Source organism: Cervus canadensis, chromosome 18, assembly GCF_019320065.1.
Source record: "Cervus canadensis isolate Bull #8, Minnesota chromosome 18, ASM1932006v1, whole genome shotgun sequence".
In the NCBI taxonomy this organism is placed as follows: domain Eukaryota; kingdom Metazoa; phylum Chordata; class Mammalia; order Artiodactyla; family Cervidae; genus Cervus; species Cervus canadensis.
Window position 1 is genome coordinate 24554803 of NC_057403.1, and position 24505 is coordinate 24579307.

At 48.2% G+C, this 24505-nt stretch overlaps 1 protein-coding gene across 5 annotated transcripts in view; it reads right to left on the reverse strand.

Moving 5' to 3' along the window:
* The window catches only part of RYR1 (ryanodine receptor 1), a 125377-nt gene that overhangs the window by 9222 nt on the left and 91650 nt on the right, over positions 1 to 24505 (reverse strand). For all 5 annotated transcript variants that reach the window (XM_043435392.1, XM_043435391.1, XM_043435394.1 and 2 more), the window contains 7 exons: positions 24422 to 24503; positions 21876 to 22063; positions 7687 to 8028; positions 3687 to 4493; positions 2895 to 2965; positions 2147 to 2300; positions 1035 to 1121 (listed from right to left, as the gene is read on the reverse strand). In XM_043435392.1, coding sequence (XP_043291327.1) covers positions 1035 to 1121; positions 2147 to 2300; positions 2895 to 2965; positions 3687 to 4493; positions 7687 to 8028; positions 21876 to 22063; positions 24422 to 24503 — 1731 coding nt within the window. The remainder of the gene's footprint in view (positions 1 to 1034; positions 1122 to 2146; positions 2301 to 2894; positions 2966 to 3686; positions 4494 to 7686; positions 8029 to 21875; positions 22064 to 24421; positions 24504 to 24505) is intronic.

Consider the following 24505-nt stretch of genomic DNA (forward strand, 5'->3'; position numbering starts at 1 on the left):
ACACACACATATATATATATCAGCTTGTGAGATCTTAGTTCCTCAAACAGGGATTGAACCCAGGCTCTTGGCAGCAAAAGAGGAGGCCTAACCAGGGACTGACAGGGAATTCCCTTAACACTAATATTATTACTAATACTAAAATTAGTGGTCACTATCATTTATTCATACAGCATCTTTATATACCAGGTACTATTCTAAGAGCTTTACATGTGGGTTTTGTTGTTGTTGTTGTTTTGGCCGCACTGTACGGCATGCAGGATCTTAGTCCCGGAGCTGTGAGAATTAAGAGAGTTGACATGTGTTTTAAAAAGGGGGGGGGGGATGGGACTCCCTGGTGGTCCAGTGGTTGGAATTTCATGTTTCCAGTGCAGAGGCTGTGGGTTCGATCCCTGGTTGGGAAACTAAGATCCCATATGAGGAGTGACATGGCCAAAAGAAAAAGGGAGGGGGTTTAAACACTTTGCCTGACTTCATGCCACCAGTGAGTAGTTGAGCTAGACTCTGATGCTACAGAAGCTGTGCTCTCAACACTCTGCTAGACTGCCTCTCGGCCGTGTTATCCAGGTCCTGGACAATATCCTTAAGGTCCCTTTGTCCTTTAGGAGGGCTGCTTCTTAGGCCTCTCCTTCTAGTCCATGAGCTTCCCATTGCTTCCTCCCCACGGATTTCTCTTCAGCTTATGTAAAAGCAAAGAGAAGTAACTGAATTGGTGGGTGCTGCAGAGAGGGGGAAGGCCTGCACCCAGGGGCTCAGGGTTGGCCAGTGGCAGAGCTGAACGTGGAACCCACAACCTGTTCGCTGCTCTAACTCCCCTGGGCCCTCAGGCATCTGTTCCAGATGGACCCAGACACCTACACTCACCCCTACAGGGTCTCAAGATCCAGGTGTCCAGCCTGACTCTTCCCCGGGACCCTGAGCCCAATCCCTTGTCCCTGGTGAATTTCAAGGGCCCCGGGGACGTGTTGGGACTGAACCTCCCATCCCACAGCCCAGATCAGCACTTGATCCCCCCAGCCCCTCTTGACCAGCACCTTATAAAAGAGCAGGATGAAGTTGATAGCAAATGCCAAGAAGAGGGCAAGGAATCGCAGGGTGTAAAAATTCCTTGAGAGGTAGTTCTAAGATGCAGAGAGAAAGAGAAAGACAGAGCTTACAGTGCATCCTCTCCCTTGGAGAATTTATCCCAACATTCACCCACAACCCAAGCACCAGGGTCCTGAATAACTGGTCCCACAACTTCCCATGTATTGAGTGCTTACTATATACCAAGACCTGGGCTAAGTGCTTTATCTACATGAACCTGTTTAGTTCTGCACTTATGTGCCCACTTCCTGGATGAGGAAATGGAGGCTGAGGGAGTGAGTTGTCTTGTTCAAGGTCATGTCGCTAAGAAGTGGCAGGCCTAGGCTTTGAAGCCAGGCAGTACAGCTCCAGAGTCCACCCTCCCAACCCCTCTGCCATGTTGCTTCCTGGGCAGGGTGGCCCGCTCTGCTTTATCCCGGGCAGAGGACATCTATTCCTACCTCTCCTTTCCTTCTTTCCTCTCCATTGCTCTCTCCATTCCCTATTCTTCCCCCAAATCCTTACGGAACCCCCCTTTTGTCCAGTAGGTTTCCCTCATCCCCTCATGTCAGGCTGGCCTGGAGAGGAGACAGAACAGGTGGAGCCCTGGGCCCTGCCCTCCCAAATTTCACCCTCCCTTCTTCCAGGCCTGGATGAGGAGGTGAGTCCCCCTCACACCGCCCCCCCACCACACAGGAGGAGCTGGGGCTTGTGTGGCTGCTCCCATCTGAAGGCTGAGAGCCAAGAAATAGGCCATGGCTTCAGTTGGATTTAGCTCTGGATAGAGGATGGGGGAGGGAAGTCGAAGCAGGTGGCCCCAGGTGCGCACAGGCATGGAGGCTGGAATAAGGACTGTGAGCAGGGAGAGGCTGAGCAGCCAAGGGAGGACCACCTGAAAACGCTGCCCTGTGCCCAGGTTCTGCTCTGTCTGGGCACATCTGCCCTCTGCCCAGCCTGGCTTCCCTTTAGAGGTGAGCCGGGCACAGGTGGGCTTAAGAACAGGGTGGGGGCAGAGGTCGTGTGAATGCTGAGTGGGTGTCCCTGGGAGAGGGGGCTTCGGATGCCCTTGCTGGGTCCTCACCAAGAATTTCACCCGCTGTACTTCCAGTTCTCCCCAGAATTCCAGGCCTGCTCCACCAGCTCCCTCCTTCTTTGGAGGGGGTGGAGGAGGAGCTGCCTTCTTAGGGGGTTCTGGTGGGATCTCAGGGACTTCTTCCTTCTCCCCATTCTCAGTACTGCAGGGCAGGACACAGAAAGAGTGAGAAGGTGCCTGGGGAAAGCATGCATTCATTCATTTAAAGCCAAGTGTGGGGCCCCTCCCCTGCCTGGCCCAGGTCTAGATGGTGCTGCAGACATCGTGGTGAGACCAACCTCTTCATGGGGTATGGGTCCAATGGGGTACAGACCCATCACCAGACAGGGGCAGCCCAGAGTGGTCAGGGCTGGGATGGGGGAAGCTCAGAGGCTCATGGGAAGGAGAGGCTCATGAGAAGGAGACACCCCTTCATCTTAGCAGGGGAGTCAAGGTAGGCTTCCAGGAGAAGGAGATGGGTGAGCCATCATGGGGAGGAGGAGGAAGGCTGAGACCAAGCATGGGGGAGGGTGCTGCAGGCAAAGGGAACGTCTGGTAGAAAGGCTTATGGGGAAGAGAGGAGCATTTCTTCCTCTACCGCCTTTCACAGAGGCCCTCCTCTGGGTCTGGGCCTGGGCTGAGTGATGCTAAGGTCACAGGGTAACCAGGACAGCCTCAGGCCCTGACCTCGGGAGGCTCCCAGTCCATGAGGGAGGCAGTGATGGGGTCTGGGCCCCTTGCACCTGAGGCCACTCACTCAGCTTTCTCGGGCTCGGGTTCCGGCTCTGGCTCCGGCTCTGGAGGCAGCTCTTCTTCCTCTCCGTCCACCTGGCGGCAGGGCAAGTATCAGGGCGGAGCCTGCACCCTCAGGGCCTCCCAGACCTGCCTATTCCTCTCCATGTCCCTTCTGCACTTTTCTCCTAGGCAATCTGAGTTGTACTCTCCTTCCACCCCCACCAGAAAAGGGATTATAACTCTCATTTTACAGAGGGGAAACAGGCTCAGAAAGATGGAGCAGCCTTGACCAAAGCACTGTGCAGAGTCAGGCAGACCCCCAGTGGAGTGCTTCTCCGGGTGTGGCCTCTCATCACCTTGACAACCGCACCCCTAGGGCACTCTCTGCACTGAGGGCCTGATAATGCTTTAGGGGCTTCCATCAAGTGGGCTACTTAATTCCCCACAATCGCCTGTATCTCTGAGGGTCTTTCCCAGTGTCTCTGACCCCATCTTGGATCTTTTTAGATCTTGATCCCCCTTCTCCTCTAATTCGGTCTCTGGATCGCTGGCTCTATTTGTTTCCAGATATCTTTTTCCTCCGTGGTTCCCAGAAACACTGCGAGTATTACGGAGAACCTTTCTCCAGGTCTCCATCTCTGTGTCCATCTTTGTGTGTGTCTCTACATCTCTCAGGCCCTGTCATTGTTATTTTTTGTTTTCCTTCTCTCTGTGCACTGCCACCCACCCTCTATTAGAGTCTCTCTTCCCCTTTCTCACCCTCCTTCCTACCTCAGTCATTCCAAAGCCCTCAAGCCCCCGCCCACACTCTCACCCCCAGCTTCCTCTTGAGGATGGGCGAGCCCTCGGGCGTGGGAGGCTCCGCCGGCGTCGTGTCACCCATGTCCCCGAGGCCGGCCCCTTCGGGTCGGAAGGGCCCCCCATCGGCCACGGCCACCGTCCCGTCGGCGACTCCCGGGTCCTCCTGGTCCGCCACCTCCTCGTCGCCCGCACCCTCGGCGGCATCACCCGCGCCCTCGCCCGCGCCCTCGCCGTCCGCGTCGCCCCCGGACCCGGCCGGCTGCTCGCCGTGCACCTCGTCGCTCGTGGGGTCGGGCATGCCCGCCAGGAGCTCGGTCACCGTCACCTTCTTGGCGCCCTCCACCAGGCCGCCGCCGAAGAGCGAGCCCCAGAGCAGGCGCAGCGCGCCCGCCGCGGCCCCGGCGCCCGCCGCGCCCGCGCGCGCCAGCGCCGCCCAGAGGAGTGCGGCCACCGCGGTCGCTGCCTCGCGCGCCGTGAGCCGCCGCAGCCGCCGCACGCGCCGCCGCAGGCTGCGGTAGCTGAGGCCCCGCATGGCCCGGTTCGCGGCCGCCACCAGCCGTGCCGTGGCGCCCGCCGCCGCCGTGGCCGCCGTGCCCTCGGGCCCCGCGGCACCCTCCTCCGCGCTCTCGGCGCCCGCCTCCGCCGCGCCCGCGCCCTCGTCGTCGTCCTCCTCCGGCTCGCCCTCGGGCTCCGAGATCTGCGCGGCGATCTGCATTTCGAAAATGGTGTCCTCGCAGAAGCTCACGAAGAGCTCCATCTTCTCCGACTCGCCGCCCTCGTTCACCACGTCGAAGATGAACTGACGCTTCGACTCCTTCACCTGCAGCGCGGGGCGGAGGGGACATGATGGGGGCGCCGTCGGCGGGCAGTTGGGACCAGAGCGAAGGCGGCCGGGCGCTCGCCGCTGTTATAAGCATCATCGTGGTTTTTATTTTCGAGGAGCGCACCTGTATTGCGCTCGCTGTAGGTGCACTTGGAAGAATTTCAACAGGGCCAGGGCCAGTATCCTGGCATTTTGCGTATCGTAATCACATTTAATCCTTACAAACCATCGCAGATGTATGGGCTGTTATCCCCATTTTACAGATGAGGAAGTGGAGGCCCAGAAAGTCACGTGCTCAGGGTGATGCAGCCGAAAGGTGATAGGCGTGGAATTTGAATTCCCAACAAGCTGGCTCCAGAATCGATGTTTTTGGCTTCTTTGAGAAAGAGGGCATGGTGATTGAGGGCAAAGGTTCTGCAGCCAGCCTGTCTGGGTTCCAATCCCGATTCTACCACTGTTAGATGGAACTCTCTGGGCCTCAGTTTCCCCTTATGAGTTAATAGATGCTGAGTGCTTAGAACAGGGCCTGGCGCCTAGGAAATGCCCCACAGTGCCTGCTATCTCGGTACTGCTGTTTGAGCGCTGGAGGGCCGCGCAGGCAGACATGGACTCCTGGGATCACTAGAAGGTGGGAATGGGAAGGAGTGAGCAGGAAGAAGTGAGTGTTTAGAGGAATAACGCTAACAGAGGGTGCCCGTGGAGTGCATTTGAGGGGCAGAGGTGGGGGCTGGAGCTCCCACAGCAGGCACCAGAGTGTGAAGGGCCAGTGAAGCGCCATGGTTTCCTGCATATGAAGGGACCTGTGGCCATCCTGCGTGCGAGGATGATGCGATGGCTTTTAAGGCAGATTGGAGAGCAGGATGAATGTACAGTGATGCCTCAAGGGATACAGAAGAGTGAGCAAAATCTTGGGGGTTCCGGAGGAGTATGTGATGGGAGCCGATGTGCAGAAGCCTTGTGAGGGGGTGCAAGGGGCTCAGGGAGGTATCGGTGGAGGGGGCCAAGGTGGCATGGGAGGGTGTGGGGGAGCAGGCGGCCATGCCGGACTCAGTGAGCTCAGCGGACATGGACATATGGGGAGGCATGCGTGGACCTGGGCAAAACCGGGGATGGAGGCTGTAAATGTGAGCTCTTGCTGCTGTTTAGTCACTAAATCATGTCCAACTCTTTTGCGACCCCATGGACTGTAGCCCACCAGGCTCCTCTGTTCATGAGATTTCCCAGGCAAGAATACTAGTGTGGGTTGCCATTTCCTTCTCCGGGGATCTTCCTGACCCAGGGCTTGAACCCATGTCTCCTGCATTGGCAGTGGATTCTTTACCGCTGAGCCACCTGGGAAGTCCTGAAAATGTGGGAGGGGCCTATGGTTCATACAGGCTGTGTGTATGCACCAGGATGCGTATGCAGGGGGACCCAGGAATAAGTGTAAGAGGGCCTGGAAGATGAGGGCAGGGTTCAGAGTGGGGTACAAGCCTGGGAGTACAGGAGCCAGGTCTCACCAAGGAGGAGCGTCGAGGGGCCCAGGGCTGAGGAGGTGATGGGAGTGCAAGCCTCATGGACTGTGTGATGTGGGAAGGGTGTGCAGAGCAAGTAGGAGGAGTGTGTGGGTGCCTGGGGGGCTTCTGAGAAACCAAAGGGAAGTGGGGGGGAGTTCCCTGGTGGCCTTGGGTTAGGATTCTGTGCTTTCACTGCGGAGGCCTGGGTTCCATCCCTGATTGGGGAACCATCTTGCATGCTGCATAGCATGGCCAAAATATGAAAAAAATAAGAAAAAGGAAGTGTGAGTGCAAGGGGCACACAGCCTTCATATGCATGGTGATTGTGAGCAGGAGGGCCACTTGGACAACAGGGGCTGAACCTGCCTGAGGGGCACGTGGGCATGTGAGAGAATGGGGGATGGGAACCACGTGCTGGCTAAGAGTGTGAGGTGGACTGGGGGCACGCCAGGGCCGTGTGAGTGTACTCTTGGAGCAAGTCAGTATGTAAGGGGCAAACACCGTGGGCTGGGCATATTAGGGGCACATCAGGTCAAGGGGTAGGCTTGGCCACGCCTTGTGAACATGTTGTAGAGGGCGGTCCAAGTGCTTATGGGTGAGCATGGGTGTGCCAGGGCATGCGGGTGAATGAGTGAGGGGCAGGCAACCATATGGCATGCCAAGGCTTCAGGAAGGCACACTGGCATCCTCTGAGTGAGTGTGCAAGACAGGTGCACCCACAGGTGGGCCCAGAAGTGTGCACCCACAAGTGAGATGGGAATTGTGTGTTAGGAACTCAGAGGTCATTTGCGGGCACACGTGGTGGCTGGTGTGGAGAAGGAAATGGCAGCCCACTCCAGTGTTCTTACCTGGAGAATCCCATGGGCAGAGGAGCCTGGTGGGCTACAGTGCATAGGGTTGCAGAGTCAGACACGACTGAAGCGACTTGGCATGCACGCACGTGGTGACTGGTGAGGGATGGGCCAGCATTAGGGCATCCCGGAGCCCTCAGAGTGAGTGTGCAAAAGAGTGGGCACGGCAGGCCAGTGTCGAGAGAGAGCATACCAGGAGCTGCTGGTAAGGTGAGGTGGGTGTAACCACGTGGGATCAAGTACACAGTGTGGGTACAGTTGCATCCGGACTGTTAAGAGCTCCCAGGGTGTGTGTGCAAGAGGCAGGCGTGGTGTGAGCAGCCACACTGAGGGCATGCCAATGCTGCTCGTGTTGCATCAAGGTATGTATACTCTGTGTTCAGTCATTTCAGTCATGTCCAACGCTTTGTGACCCCATGGACTGTAGCTGCCCACAGACTCCTCTATCCATGCAGAGTCTTCAGGCAGGAATACTGGAGTGGATTGCCATGCCCTCCTCTAAGGGATCTTCCCAACCCAGGCATCGAGCCCTCGTCTCCTGCATTGCAGGCAGATTATTTATCTTTGAGCCACCTGGGAAGCCCCATATCAGGGTATGTTCATGCACAGGCTGAGTCTGCACAAGGTGGGCATGGGAGAGCTAGAGGTCTGCAGGGGCAGAGCAGTACCCATACAACGTGTGCAAAAGGGTGGGCATGGGCTTGCATGAATGGAGCAGGGGCCCAGTGGAGTCTGCAAAGGAGATTTGCAAAGCATGCACTGCCCCATGTGGGGTCCAAGCATGCGAGGGGCATGTCCCAGAAGCCCTGGGAAGCGAGCAGGCACGTGCATGGGTCCGCTGACCTGGGGCATCTCCCACTGGGCGCGGTTGGTCTCCGAGATCTCGAAGTAGATACGCTCGATGCGGCGGGAGGCCCCCATGATCTCGATGCGGCCCAGGTAGGGCCGGAAGTACTCGAGGATGCTCTCCGCGAGTTCGAGGAAGTTGCGCAGGCGCGGGTCGTGTGGCACGTGCTCAGACAGGTTGGTCAGCAGCACCGCCACGTTGAAGCCGATGTCGCGGGCTGGCTCCTGGAAGCGGTTGGCGAACTCCTCGCAGTTGATCATCTCGTTCTCATCCGCTTCGGAACAGGAAAGCAGGAACTGGATTTCCGGACCGGTGAACTGCTTCTGACTGTCCATGGCCTGGCAGGGGGCAGGGGTTGGGGTGGGGAAAGGAGGGGAGGTCAGAAGTGTGGCCTGGGGAGCCCCGATGCTCTTCCTGAAACCACTATGGACTTTTCATAAAGACAGAAAAGTCCAAGATCATATAATCACCACCCACGGCTGACACCCAGAGGTTGACATGGGTGAGACTGTACCAGTTATTAAAATACTGAATGCTAGGACTCCCCTGGTGGTCCACTGGTTAAGAATCGCCTTCCAATGCAAGGGGACAGTGGTTCCATCCCTGGTGGGAGAACTAAGATCCCATATGCCATGGGGAAACTAAGTCTGTGCACCACAGTGAAGATCCCACAGAGTCGATAAATAAATACATATTTTAAAAATTACTGAATGTTGCATTTCCACAAAGCTGAGCCACACATCCACTGTCAGAGTGAGTCCATTTTTCATTGGTGGTAAGATGTGAATTGATGAAACTCAGCACTCGTGTGCACGCTTGGTCGCTCAGTCATATCCAACTCTTTGTGACCATATGGACTGTCGCCCACCAGGCTTCTCCGCCCATGGGATTCTCCAGGCAAGAATACTGGAGTGGATTGTCATGTCCTCCTACAGGGCATCTTCTCAACCCAGGGACTGACCTTGCATCTCATGTCTCCTGCATTGGCAGGAGGGTTCTTTACCACTGAGCCACCTGGGAAGCCCCCCAGCACTCAGGTAGCAGCTGGTAAAGGGATGCTGTCCCAAGCTTCCTGCCGGCCATCCTGCTCTCCACCCATCGTCCCGCCCTCTCCCCTTAGACTGGCACCTGTGGTCTGTACCACAGACTCTCTTGAGCCTCTGGCTGCAGTTGGGAGCCACCCAGTTGGGGTCAGGGAACAGGAGGAGAATGGAGTTGTGGCATTTCTCTCCTTGGTTCCCTCCCTGTGCTGGTTGTATCTCTCCCTCAAAGGTCAGTCCTGCTATCCTGTCCACACAGCACCCTCTATCACCCAGTTAGATCCTTACTCTTTCCTCCAGGCCAGCCCCCTCAAGGCCAGGGCCCTGACTGATAGCAGTACATGCCACCACCTCTACCCCTTCCCCAAGGCCCTTTGGTCCCCCATCCTCCCATTTTCAGCAACTACATAATTGGCACCTAATACAACGGAGGCCTCCAAATCTCAACCGGGAATAAAGTCATATACTCATCACCCCAGAATTAACAAATGCTCACGATGAACATATTTTCAACTACTATATTTTTAAGAACTGAAACATACCAGCAGTGATTGGAGTCCTCTGTGTACCCGTCTCTTACTCCATTTCCCCACCCTCCCCCAAGGTAACCACTATCCTGGGGTTGGGCTATCCTTCCCAAGAACTATATGTCAGGGCATTCCTGGTGGTGTAGTGGTTAAGAATCTGCCTGCCGATGCAGGGGACGCCGGTTCAATCCCTGGTCCGGGAAGATTCCACATGCCTTGGAGCAACTAAGCTTGTGCACCACAGCTACTGAAGCCCGAAAGCCTTGAGGCTGTCTCTGCAACAAGAGAAGCCACTGCATTGAGAAGCCTGCAAACCACAATGAAGAGGAGGCCCCGCTCACCCCAACTAGAGAAAGCCTTGGGAAAAGCAATGAAGACCCAGTACAACCAAAAAGAAAATTAATTAGTTAATTTTTAAGAAAGAACTGTGTGTCACATGGATGGACCTAGAGGGTATTATGCTTAGTGAAACAGATCAGACAAAGACAAATAGTGATGTGTTCACTTCTATGTGGAATCTAAAAAAGAAATTAACGTAGCAGAAAACAGAATAAACAGAAACAGACTCACAGACATAGAGAACAAACTAGAACAAACCACTGAGGAGAGGACAAGGGGGAGAGACAAGATAGGGGAAGGGGATGAAGAGGTACAAAATACATATAAAATAAATAAGCTACAAGCATATATGGTACAGCAAGGAGAACATAACCAATATTTTATAATAACTTTAAATGGAGTATAATCTATAAAAACATTGAATCGCTATGCTGTATACCTGAAATTAATGTAATATTGTAAGTCAACTCCACTTCAATAAAAAAAGAAGTATGTGTCAGTACTTCTACTATCTATATTCTGTCATTTTCTCACAAAAATATTTGGTATCCTGTACCTTATTTTGATATAAAGAATTGCTATTATAATCATGTATCTTTTTCACTCAACTGTGTGTTTTCAAGACCTATCCATGTTGATGTATAGGTCAGATGAATGCATTTTCACTGCTGTGTAGTATTCTTGTTTTACAAATACAGCATTCTATCTGGAAGAGAAGGAGACTCCAGGAAAGAAAATTGACAGCCTTCATAGGAGAAGGTTTAATGACAGACATTGAGATTATTTCCAGTTTTTTACTTTACAGACACTTTCATTGAATATTCTCCTACTGCTCTCTGGGCACTTTTTGCAAAAGGTTCTCTGGGGCAATCTTTTAAATGTTTTCACAGCACCCACAGTAAGAATGCATTTTATAATGTGACAAAAAAAAAAAAAAAGATTTCAGGACACAACTCTGACTTTCGCTATGTAACACACTCCGCAATGTTCTATTTTATTTTTAAAAATGCTGGTCATGACTTAACTAAATTAATTTCATGACCAACAGATGGGTTGCCACATGCAGTTTGCGAAACGTTGCTCTGGGTATGAACAGAAGCGAAATTTTCTGGCTCTAAAAAGTGCTTTGTAGCCAAGAACTTTGCAAAAATGCTTTCTAAATGAGTAACATGCTTTGCAAATCATGAAGGGCTCTAAAAACCACAGAGCGTGGAGACATAATCACACAGGAACTCTTCACCTTCTACTGTCGCTCCATCAACCTGACTCCTTATGATACAGTGTGACACTTCCCCTCTTAAAATCTGACTCCCCCACCTGGCTCGGCATGGGGCCTGGGACTCCATCCCCTCCAATCAGTCCTGGACTATGCATGCTCTTGTGATTTGCTGCTCTCTCTTTGTCATTATCCATTTGCCTGTCCCCTTCTTTCGAAATACCTTCCTCTCTGACTGCTGTCAGTTTCCTCTGCTGGAGTCTCCTTCTCTTTCAGACCTCTAAAGGTTAAAGGGGCCCCAGGTCTGAAATCTTCACTCTTTTCTTGAGATATACACGCTCCATGGAGATAGCCTTGAGGCTCAAGCCTCGGAAAGCCATCCCATGCCAATGATTGTGAAGTCTACATCCCAGCCCTGACTGCTCCCCAGAATCCATACACTTGACAGATGAAGCCTTATCTGACATCTCTGTGTGGAAAAGGCCAGAACTGAACTCTTGATTTCAAAACCTCTCCTCCCACAGTCTTACCCATCTCAGGAATAGCATCACCACCCACCCAGGTGCTTAAGTTAAAATCTTTGAGTCATCCTTGATTCCTCCCTTTTATCTCACTACCCACACCTAATCCATCAGCAAATCTGTCAGCTCTACTTTCAAAAGATCTAGGACACTTCTTCCCCCTCCATGGTTCTATCCCCCACTAGAGGGTCACAGTAACTCCTCCCTGGTTTCTCTCCTCCTCTTCTGTCCCCAGAGTCTCTCCCCCGACCCCACACACACAGCTGGAGGGACCCTGTAAACCTCTGAGTCAGATCACATCCCTCCCTTGCTCAGAATCCTCCCTTAGCTCCATTTCATTCAGGTTAAAAGTCAGAGCCCTCCCCACAGCCAACCAGGCTCAGCACATCCTCCCCCATCACCTCTCAGACTTTTTCTTCTCTCCCTCTCAACAGCCACGCTGGCCTCCTCTGCATCCCTCTTGTTTCCATTTTTCAGCCTTTACACTTGCTGTTCCCTTTGCTGGGGAAGCCACAAGCTCTCCTACCTTTACAGGGTAGCTTTCAGATCTCGGCTTCAATGTCCCCCTCTTGGAAGGCCCTACCTGACCACCCAATTTACAGAGCTGACTACATCACGCTTTGTTGCACACCACCTTGCTCATTTACTTCATACCACAGGTTATAACCTGAAATTATCTTGTTTACTTATTTTCATCTGTCTCTCCCCACTGGGCGATCAGCTCTGAGGGTGGGGGTCTCTGTTTTGTTCACTGCTACACACAGTAGGCGCTCAGCGCATATTTGTCAAATGAATTAAGCATTTTGAAAACTGAGAAGACTTTTTAACTCTGTTACAATTTTGGAAAATCAAGAAGTCCTTTTTTTTTTTTAAAAAAAAAGCTGACCTTATCTTTTAAATCATAAAAATAACTGAAAAGCATGTTGTAAAATATAAAGATTTGTAAAGTTTGGGAAATCATATGATGCTTTGGGTTTGGGAAACCACGTGAAGCTGGGTAACAGTCAAACATTTAGAAATGAGAATATCGCCATTTTGCAATTTCTAATGAACTAATGTGTCTGGGCATCAAGCACTGATGGTTGCTGACATCACAAAAGGAGTGATGAGGGGTCAGGCTGTGCTTCTTAATGGATGTATGAAGCACCACAAAGGAAGGTGCTGGCAAAAAAATAAATAAAAACAAATACTCCAAACCTGAGTCTGATCAAGCTTCATGACCTAAGTCCCAGTCTGCAGGAAATGCAGGGGACAGAGGAACAGATTAAATGCTACCATAAGGTTGCATCAGCCAGATCCAAAGGCAGGAAACTCTACAATTAATAAAGAACTATCTATGGAGAGCCATGAGCTACATGTGGCTACTGAGCCATAGAATCGTGGCTGGTGCAAAGTGTGATGTGGCAACAGTATAAAATACTTATGGGTTTTGATGACAGTGTAAACAAAAGAATTTAAAATATCTAATAATTTTTATATTGATTATATGTCAAAATACTATTTTGGTGCAGTAGGTTAAATAAAATATATTGTTTAAAATAATTTTATGGGTTTCTTTTCACTTTTTTAAAAAGTGTAGGTACTAGAAATTCCTTAACTGTATGTATGTGTTGCTCCCATTGTATCTCTTGCTAAAAAATATTTATTTACTTATTTGGCTGTGCTGGGTCTTAGTTGCAGCATGCAGGATCTACTTCCCTGACCAGAGATTGAAGCTGGGCCCCCAGCATGGGAAGCACAGAGTCTTAGCCACTGGACCACTAGGGAAGTCCCTGTATTTCTATCAGGCAGTGCTGCTCTACTGGATCAGCAACCTGGGTCTCCAGCAGATCAACTGCCAGGTAAGGAAAAAGTGAAGGAGGGATTGCAGTTGATCGAAGGAGGTTTAACGAAATAGCAACTAGGCTTCCCTGGTGGCAGTGGCTCAGTGGAAAAGAATCCACCTGCAATGCAGGAGACACAGGCTCAACCCCTGGTCCAGGAAGATCCCAAATGCCATGGAGCGATGAAGCCCGTACACCACAGCTATCGAGCCTGTGCTCTAGAGCCCGGAGACCACGACTACTGAAGCCCATGCGCTCTAGAGCCTGTGCTCCGCAACAAGAGAAGCCCGCACACCACAACTAGAGAGTAGTCCACACTCGCTGCTACCAGAGAAAAGCCTGTACGGCAACGAAGACCCCGCAAGGTCAAAAAATAAAGAAAGAAATAAAGCTTTTTTTTTTTTTTTAAGAGAAGAATTAGCAATCAATAGCACTAGGTGACCTTGTTTGGATGCTGCTTCAAAGAAATTACAAAAAGTTATATGTGATATTTTGAAGATCTGGAAATTAAAACACAGACCAGACATCTGATGATTTAATGAGCTATGGATCTTTTTCATTTGTCTTCATTGCTTTGTTTTCAGTTAGGGATGATAATGACACTGTGGCTTGGTAAATAAAAGGAAACCCTTTTAAGACCATATATTGGACAGTTCCATTGATATGAAGTGTCCAGAATAGGCAAATCTATAGAGACAGAAAGCAAGTTAGCAGTTGGCAGGGGCCTGAGTGGGGGAAATGGGAAGTGACTGCTAAAGGGCATGGTGTTTCTTTTTTGGGGGTGATTAAAATGTTCTAATATTAGATTGTAGCAATGGCTGCACAATTCTGTGAATATACCAAAAAACCCCTCCCATTAAATTATACCTTTTATATGGGTGAATTTGATAGTATATGAATTATATCTCAATAAAGATGTTTTTAAAAGGAAGTCTTGAATTCAGAAAGATGTACAAAAACATTTGCTAATAAAAAAAAAAACAAAGAAAACTACAAAATAGTGCTCAGAATAAATTAGTAGCCTGAGATATGTTTTCACCCACCAGGAAGGGCTTTCCAAACTGTGGTAGATGTTTTGGAATCTGCCAAGTACTTATCATTGGAGATGTGTTTTGCAAACTGTCAAGAACTCTGTCAACCATGAAGAGCTTGGGAAACCCTAAAATAATTCTGTATGTTTTTCAATGCAGATTTACATATGGAAGGAAATGCAGAAATAAATGCCTGGAGATTTGAACACCAAGAGGATAACCGTGGCAGCCTTTGAAGAGGTGTGATGAGAAATGGGTTGGAGATAGGGATCAAAGGTAACCTCAACCATAGCTATATGTTCTGAATTTTTTTACAGAAGGAATGTACCCCTGTATTACCTATTTTCTTTAAAATTAATAAAAATATTTTAAATGATTTTCTACATAAAAATTATGTCTTGGACTTCCCTGGTGGTCTAGTGGTTGAGAATCTGCCTGCCGATGCAGGAAACATGAGTTCAAACCCTGGTCCAGGAAGATATCACTTGCCACGGGGCACCTAAGCCCATGTGCCACAACTACTGAGCCTGAGTGCTGCAATTACTGAATCCTGCATGCTCTAGGACCCATGAGCCACAACTACTGTGTTGCAACTACTGAAGCCTGTGTGCCTAGAGCCTGTGCTCTTCAACAAGAGAAGCCACTGCAATGAGAAGCCCTTGGATGGAAACTAGAGAGTAACCCCCGCTCACTGCAACTAGAGAAAGCACAGCAATGAAGACTCAGTGCAGCCAAAAAACTAAATTTAATTTAAAAAATAAGCTTTATGCATGCCCAAACTCCTCCCCCCCAAAAAACAAATAAACAAACAAGTCATCATAAGCAAAGGCAAAAGACAAATGATGAAGTAGGAAAAAGAAGTACACCTAGCAAAGTTATAAGCAGTCCCATATATAAAGAGCTCCTAGAAATCAAGAAGAAAACTGCCAACATCCCAGTAGAAGAGAAAGCCAAGGGCGTAGTCAGTTCATTGAACACGTGATACAAAAGAAGTAACGTGTGCATGATAACTCACTTCAGTCGTGTCTGGCTCTGTGACCCTATGGGCCACAGCCCACCAGGACCCTCTGTCCATGGGATTCTCCAGACAAGAATACTGGAGTAGGTTGCCATGCCTTCCTCCAGGATATCCTCCTGAGCCAGGGATTGAACCTGCGTCTCTTACATCTCCTGCACTGGCAGGCAGGTTCTTTACCACTAGTGCTACCTGGGAAGCCCAAAGTAATGTGTAAAGAGGTTTCACTGCACTCATAACAGGATAAATGTGAGTTAAAACTGCACGGCACTACCCTTTTTCACCTATCAGATTGGCAAAAATCCAAATGTTTGACAAATGCGGTCTGGTGGTGAGGCTGTGGGGAAAAGGCAGCCTCACATGTTGCTTATGAGAAGGAAAAACAGAGGGCAAAATCTGTCCAAACGACAAATGCAGTTACCGTTTAACCCAGCAATCCCACTTTTGGAAGTCTGTCTTCAGACACAACTGCACATACAAAATGATGTACGTACAAACTGTCCTAGTCAGCATTGCTAGTGGCCCATAAGGAGCCTTCTTCAATACACTTACTTCCATCTGCTGGAAGCCTGTGGTACAAATTTACAATATCTGTGCTATAAATTGGCACCTTTGTACAGTGCACGGCTTGTACAACCATGCATGGCAACCCTAATGAAAGCACGCGTTGTAATGGCCAAAGACTGGGCACAAAGCAAGTGTCCATCAACAGGGAATAATCAGAGACTTCCCTGGTAGTCCAGTGGTTAAGACTCTGTGCTTCCAATGCAGGGGGCATGGGTTGGACCCCTGGTTAGGGAACTAAGATTCCACATGCCTCAAAGCATGGTCAAAAAAATAAATAGGTAAGTAAAAATACCAATAAGAATAAAAAATTATTTTTGAAGAAAAATAGGAAATTATCAAATAAACCATAATATATATGCAAAGTGGAATACTGGACACCTATTAAAAATAATCAGGGCACTCCCTGTATCTCTAGAATATATGGCAGGACTTCCTTGATGGTCCAGTGGATAAGAATCCGCCTGCCAATGTAAGGGACATGGGTTCAATCCCTGGGCCCAGAGGATTCCACATACCACAGAGCAACTAAGCCCGTGGCCACAGCTACTGAGCCCACATGCCCTAGAGCCCATGCTCCACAACAAGAGAAGCCATAGCAAGGAGAAGCCCACGTACCACAACTAGAGAGTAGCCCCCACAACTGGCAAAAAGACCGTGCAACAACGAAGACCCAGAACAGCCAAAATAAATACAAATAATAAAATAAATAAAATTATAAAAAATAATGGACGGCTGAATAATATTTCATTGTGTGTATACGTACACCACCTTCTTTTTTTGGTAGTACTTCTACTTTTGTTTTTTTAATTTTAAATTTATTTATTTTTTAATTGAAGGATAATTGCTTTACAGAATTGTGTTGGTTTCTGCCAAACATCAACATGAATCAGCCATAGGTATACATATGTCCCCTCGCACACCACCTTCTTTATCTATTCACCCACTGACAGATACTTAGCCTGTTTCCACACCTTGGCTATTGTGAATAATACCGCAGTGAACATGAGAGTGCAAATATCTCTTTGAAATAACAGTTTCATTTCCTTTGGACAGATATCCAGAAGTGGGATTGCAAGGTCGTATGGTAGTTCTAGTTTTAATTTCCTGAGGAATCCTCTCTTCTGTTTTCCATAGTGCACCAGTTTACATTCCCACCACCAATGGTCAAAGGTCCCTTTTCTCTACATCCTTGCCACACTTGTTATCTCTCTCTCTCTCTTTTTATAACAGCCATCCTAACAGGTGTGAGGTGATATCTTATTGTGGTTTTTTTGATTTGCATTTTCCCAATGATAAGTGATATTGAGCACATTTTCATGTACCTGTTGGCCATTTGTATGCCTTCTTTAAAAAATGTCTATTCAGGTCCTTTGCTCACTTTTAAATAGATTTATTGATTTTATTGCTTTGGAGTTATCATGAAAATTTTGTGTGCACTGGATATCAACCCCTTGTTACATATGTGGTTGGCAAATATTCCTCCCATTCTGTAAGGTGCCTTTTTATTTTGTTGACGGTTTCCTTTGCTGAGTAGAGTCATTTAAAAATGATAAATGATGCAGGGGACTTCCCTGGCAGTCCAGTGGTTAGACTCCATGCTTCCACTGCAGGGAGCACAGGTTCGATCCCTGGTTGGGGAACTAACATCCCACATGACACACAGCGTGGCATATATATGACACAACTTTAGCGCCTGCATAATGTTTTCTGGTTCTTTTGCAGCCCTCCCTCCTCAGACTCTCGCTGAAAATCTGCTGGTCAAGAGAGTAGGGCTGGAACTCCTCAGAGCATGTCTGGCACTCAAGAGATGCTCATTGACTTTTTATTGCGCTAGTAAATGGATGACCCTGGAGGCAGTGTACTTTGGAGTCAGACTGCCTAAATTCTAATCCCAGACTTGTTAATTAGTTGTGTGACCTTAAACAGAGCACTTCCACCTCTCTGTGCCTCAGTTTCCACTTCTGTAAAATGGGAATAAAAACTAGTCCTTACTACGTCATGGTTGCTGTAAATTACCATTCATTTACACACATGACCTGGCAGAGAGTGAGAACATGATACATATTAGCTCTTCTTCCTAAAGCTTAGGGATAGCAATGTAGTTATGACTTCATCTTCCTTTGCGGGGAGAGCAGGTTTGATCCCTGTTCAAGGAGCTAAGATGCCACATGTCTTGGGACCACAAATCCAAAACATAGAAAAAAAGAAGCAATATTGTAACAAATTCAATAAAGACTTTTAAAATGGTACACATTTTAAAAATCTTAAAAAAAAAATCTGTGAGGGATTGCCAGGGAAGGTAGGGGTCCCAGGGATGGGTGGCACAGATGCCCAGGGAAGCAGGCATTGCTAGGGGTGGGGGAGGAAATGGCCAACTGTGGCAAATGCTGTCAAGATGACAAGTCAGAGGAGAGATGTAGGGTGGTGAGATCCCTGATGATCTTAGTTGGTGTAGTTTCAGGACAGTGACAGGGACAGAAGCCAGCAAACCCCGAATGAGGGAAGGAGTGGGAGGTGAGAAAGGAGTGAGCAAGTGTAGACAGCTCTTGGGAGGCGTGGCTGAGAAGCGGGGAGACAGCGAGGCAGGGAGGACAACTGGGAGGCATGGGACACTTTCTACTTAACTGGGGTGACCCTGGGCTTATTTAAATGCTGACGGACAGCAGCAATTGCAACCCCTAGAATAAAATAAGAAGCCATAGGTCTATACCAATATAAATGAATGAACAAATGCATAAACAAACAAGTAAATGGAGGAGAAAGGAAAAACTCTTCCTTTTAGTAAAACGGTACCTAACCTGTGCAGAAAAGGGAAACTTCTTACACTATTGATGGGAATGTTTGGTATGGACCGTATGGAGGTTCCCTAAAAAAACTAAAAATAGAATCACTATATAATCCAGCAATCCCATTCCTGGGCATATACCCAGACGAAACACTAATTAAAAAAGATACCTGCACCCCAATGTTCATAGCAGCCCTGTCTACAATAGCCAAGACATGGAAGCAACCTAAATGTCCATCAGCCAATGAATGGGTCATCCCAGTGGTATGGGGACTTCCCTGGTGGTCTAGCGGTTACAAACCTGCCCGCCATTGCAGGAGACATGGATTCAATCCCTGATCTGGGGAGATTCCACGCGCCTCGGAGCAACTGAGCTTGCGCACCACAACTGCTGAGCCCGCATGCTCTGGAACCCATGCTCCACAACAAGAGAAGGCACCACAATAGAATGTGTTGTCCCACACAGGGCAACAAAGAGTAGCCCCTGCTCGCAAACAGAGAAAGCCCATATGCAGCAGTGAAGACCCAGCGCAGCCATAAATAAAGACATAAAAAGAAGATGTGGCACATGTATACAATGGAATACTACTCAGCCATACAAATTAATGAAATAATGACTTTGCAGCTACATGGATGGACCTAGAGACTATCATGCTATGCAAAGTAAGTCATAAAGAGAAAGACAAATACCACACGATATCACTTCTATGTGGAATCTAAAATATGACACAAACGAACATATCTACGAAACATAAACAGACTCGCAGACATAGAGAATAGACTCATGGTTGCCAAGAGAGGGTGCGGGGGAGGGAAGGATTGGGAGCTTGAGATTAGCAGATACAAACTATTACATATAGAATGGATAAACAACAAGGTCCTATTGTATAGCATAGGGAGCTACATTCAACATCCTGTGATACTCCATAATTAGAAAGAATATATATATGTATATGTAAAACTGAATCACTTTGCAGTACAGTGGAAATTAACAGAACATTGTAAATCAACTATATTGCAATAAAAAGTTTCTGAAAGGTATCTAATTCCCAGATGGCACTAGTGGTTAAGAATCTCCTTGCCAATGCAAGAGACACAAGAGATGTGGGTTTGATCCCTGGGTCAGGAAGATCCCCTGGAGTAGGAAATGGCAACCCACTCCAGTATTCTTGCCTGTAAAATTCCATGGACAGAGGAGCCTGGCAGGCTACAGCCCCTGGGGTCGCAAAGAGTCAGACATGATTGAGCACACACACACAGTAAAGGTAAAAGAAAACCACCATTTATCAACTGTCAGAGTAACAACCATTTGACATAAGCATTTCTGATGGATGCCAACCTGAGTACAGGATATTTACATAGTCTCAAAGCACATCCTCACAAGATACCAAGGGGAACAATAGATCATTACAGTGGAAACCCTGGTAAACACCTTCACCAAGTGAGCCGAGCTAACACAAACTGAAATGTGAAGAACTCATAGCACGTACCTCCTGATATGATTCACCAAGAATGAATAGTGCTTCTCTGATATTCCTGTCAAAGTCTATAGCCTCAGTTGAATCACAAGGAAAACTCAGACAAGCCCACACTAAGGGCCATCCTCTAAAACAAGTGGCCTCTATTTTTCAAAAATGTCAAGTTCATAAGAGACAAAGACAAACCAAGGAAGGGTTCTGGATTGAAGAGGGCTAAAGAGACAGGCATCACCAATGCAATGAACATGAACTTGGGCAAATTCCAGGAGATGGTGAGGGACAGGGAGGCCTGGCATGCTGTAGTCCACGGGGTCGCAGAGTCAGACATGACTGAGTGACTGAACAGCAAAGAGAAAGGATGCCTAAATTCAATCCCTGATCCTAGACTGGATCCTTGACAAGGGAAAAAAATTCCTTCAAGAGTGAAAATTGAATAAAATCTGTAGATAGCAGCATTGTGTCAAAGTTAATTTCCTGATTTGCATAAATGTTTTGCGGTTATGTAAGGGAATGAACTCATTCTCATTACCTGAAGTATTTAGAGGTAAAGGAGAATCCTGACAGAGCAAATGAGGTAAAAAGTTAACATATTGGCAATCTGGGTGAAACGGTGTGCAGAAATTTTATGTAATGTTCTTGGCAACCTCTCCATAAGCCTGAAGTTATTTGAAACAAAAAAGATAAAATAGTGATGGAAAAGATCTGGCAGTAATAACAGAAATAATAACCGGTAATATCTCCTGTATTCTGTGTTCCAGGCACTATCCACTGTTCACCCACTGCCCACTCTCACAGCTGTCCTTTGAAACAGTTAATGTTATTATCTTAGCCCCATTTCACAGATGAGGAGCCTGAGGCTCAGAGCAGATGAGTGACTTACCTGGGGTAGAAAGGATGGCAAAGCCAGGTGAGTGGACTCCTGGATAAAGCTGGTTCCTGCATCTCCCTCCTAACAGTCTCATTATTTAGACCTGCAGTGGTCTTTAGTGACTGCCTCTCCCATTAGTCTATAAGCCCCATGAAGGCAGGGCTGTGTCTGTCTCAGCTGTTGCTCTGTCCATGGTCATGCTGCCAGCACAGGGCCCAACGCAGAAGAAACCCAATGGATGTTTATCAAATGAATAACCATCTCTACTTATAATAATGATAAAATTATGACTATTAATAATGATAATAGAAATACTGGTTCTTATTTGTATTAATGCATTTCATCTTTAAAACAACTCCAAGGAGGACTTCCCTGGCAGTTCAGTGGTTAAAATTCCCTGCTTCCGATGTAGCGGGGAAGGTTCAATCCCAGTTAGGGGGCTGAGAGCCCACATGCCGCTCAGCCAAAACAAAAACAAAAATCCAAGGGCTTCCCTGGTGGCTCAGTGGTAAAGAATCTGCCTGCTAATGCAGGAGACATGGGTTTAATCCCTGGTCTGGGAAGACCCCACATGCCACAGAGCAACTAAGTCTGTGCACCACAACTATTGAACCTGTGCTCTAGAGCCGGGGAGCCACAACTACTGAAGCCCACACACCCTAGAGCCTGTGCTCCACGAGAGAAGGCACCGCAATGAGAAGCCCACACACCTCAACTTAGAGAGCAGTTCCTGCTCGCCTGAACTAGAGAAAAGCTGGCGCAGCAACGAAGACCCAGCACCGCTAAAAAATATTCTTAAATAAATGAAATATATTTTAAAAAACACCAAAAAAAAAACCTCCAAGAATGGTTTTATTCCCATTTTACAGATAAAGAAATGGAGGTGCCCAGAGGAATCTCTTGACCAAAGCAGGCAGCCAGGCAGGTGCACAAGTGGCTGTTGGCACCCCCACCCATCCACCTCCAAGTACCCACCTTCTGGAAGTCCTTCTTGGAGATGAGACCACGGGGATCAGTGACATAGTCCTGGAAGGCCTCAGAGCCCACGATGTCCTTGAGTTTCAGGAACATGTCAAAGAACTTGAGGATCATCTCCACGTTGGATGAGGATTCCACAAGCATGTCCACCATCTGCCGGGCAATCATGCCGTTCACCACGTTCCCTGCGGGCAGCCCCCGGTCAGTGTGACCCCAAAGCACCTCCTCTCTGGATCCCCATGTGGCCTGCCTCCCTCTTCAGCTCAGGAGCTGCCAGGATGCCCTGTGCTGGTGGAACTTCCCCGTCCAGCTCTGACACCTCCCCCAAAGGGTCACTTCCTGCTCTGCAACAGCACCAGGTGTGAACCTGGCTGATCCTGTCTTCGTCCTCCTCCCTCCTATAGCTGGGGGAGTCATCAATAAAGACAACAACGGCATCAGCTAACAGCAGGTCCCAGATGCCATGGCAACTGCTACATTGACGTGACCTCATCTTTGTAAGGAACATGTGTCCCTGTTCACTTGTACAGATGAGAAAAAAGACTCAGAGACAGTCCACACTCAGGGTTCCATAGCCAGTGAGGCGTTGGGGTGGACTTGAATCCAGAGAGGCGAGACCTCAGAGCTCACACACCTAAGTCTTTCCCAAGCCCATAGGCCCCAGGGAGGTCCATAGAAGACTGAGGTAGGCTGAAAGGCAGACCAGAGGGAGAGGTAGAGAGTGTGGTAAACTGGGACACCATGCTCTCCCCCAAAGCAACTGGCTCCAGCTTCTTTTTAAGCAGAATTTTACTTTTATTTATTTATTGGCCACACCACATGGCTTGCAGGATCCAAGACCAGGCATTGAACTCGGGTCATGCCTGTAAAACTGCCAAGTCCTAACCACTGGACTACCAGGAATTTCCCCAAACTGGCTCCAGTTTCCTTTTGGACCTTTCGATTTTCATATAATTTCAAATGTATTAATGCATGAAGTTTCCAAGAGTACAAGGGAACTTCATGTATTCCAGATTCACCAATGGCTTACATTTTGCCATGTTTGCTTTATAATACCCCTCCCTTTATTTTTTTCACTGAATCATTAAGGAGTAAGCTGCAGACATGAGGCATTTTACCCCAAACATTTCCACATATATGTTCTAAACGATGAGGACATTCTCTTATCTAATCATAGCGCTGTCATCAACATCAGATTGAATACTGATATGATTTTGTTATTTAATCCAATTCAGCTGACTTTTGCCATGTGAGAATGTAGACCCTGGTCACTGAGTCTTACAATTTTTCAGAAACAAAATGTTTAAAGGGATTTCTGATTTTTAAATTTGATTTTTTAATTTAAATTTATATTTATGATTTATTTAGTTACTTTTGCTGTACCATGCGCTGCATGTGGGACCCTAGTTCCCTGACCAGGGATCAAACCTGTGCCCCCTGTGCTGGAAGCACAGAGTCTTAACCATTGAACCACCAGGGAAGTCCCTAAATCTGGTTTTTAAAAGCTAATGACTAGTTACCAAAAATTTAAGACATCGTAGGAGGATTATTCATTGCCAAATGGTTTGTCATAGCGAAATGTTTTTTAAAAACCTTGAATGTGGAACTTCCCTGGTGGCACAGTGGGTGGGAGTCCGCCTGCCCGTGCAGGGGACACAGGTTTGATCCCTGCTCTGGGAGGACTCCGCGTGCTGGGGAGCAACCAAGCCCGTGCATCACAACTACTGAGCCTGCACTCTAGAGTCTGGGAGCCTCAACTACTGAGCCTGTGTGCTCCAACCACTGACCCACACGCACCAGAGCCACACAGCACAATTACTGAGCCCACGAGCCGCAACTACTGAAGCCCGTGTGCCTAGAGCTTCTGCTCCGCAACAAGAGAAGCCACCACAATGAGAAGCCCATGCACTGCAACGAAGAGTAGCCCCTGCTCGCTGCAATTAGAGAAAGCTGTGTGCAGCAGTGAAGACTCAGTGCAACCAAAAATAAATTAATAATAAACAAACACACATTAAAAAAAACAACCGAACCCTGAATGTCCATTGATAGGCATGTGGTTAAATGAATCACCGTATCACAACACAACGGGTAGTATGCAGCCATATAAAAGAATGAGGATGCCGTTATGAACCTCTATAGAAAAAGTCTTTGTCTACAGGTTAAGTTATTTTATTAATTAATAATAAATTATGGTTGTTTTAAGTCACTACATTTTAGGAATATTTGTTAGGCAGCAAGAACTAACTGACACATTCAGCAAATAAATAACGATTCAGGGCAGACATTTTAAAAAGTGTCCTGGCCACCCACCTGATTAAGATTTCTCTGGGGAATCAATAAATTATCATATGTACATAGGACCTGGCACATAATAAGTTGCTCAGTAAGTGTTTGGAGAGCTTATTCCAGCAGCTTAAATGCACTGACCCTGACATGATGTCAGATGGGGTTGAAGCTTAGGCTCTCCTGGGTCTCCGAGGGCCATTCTTGAGCTTGTCTGCACCTTGGTACCCTGCACTCACCCCCAGCCACTGGGCATTTACCTTCTAGTAATGACAGCAACATCACCACCATGTCCTTCTGCAGATCCAGCAGCTCCTTCAACAGCTCGATCTGGCTTGAGTCCT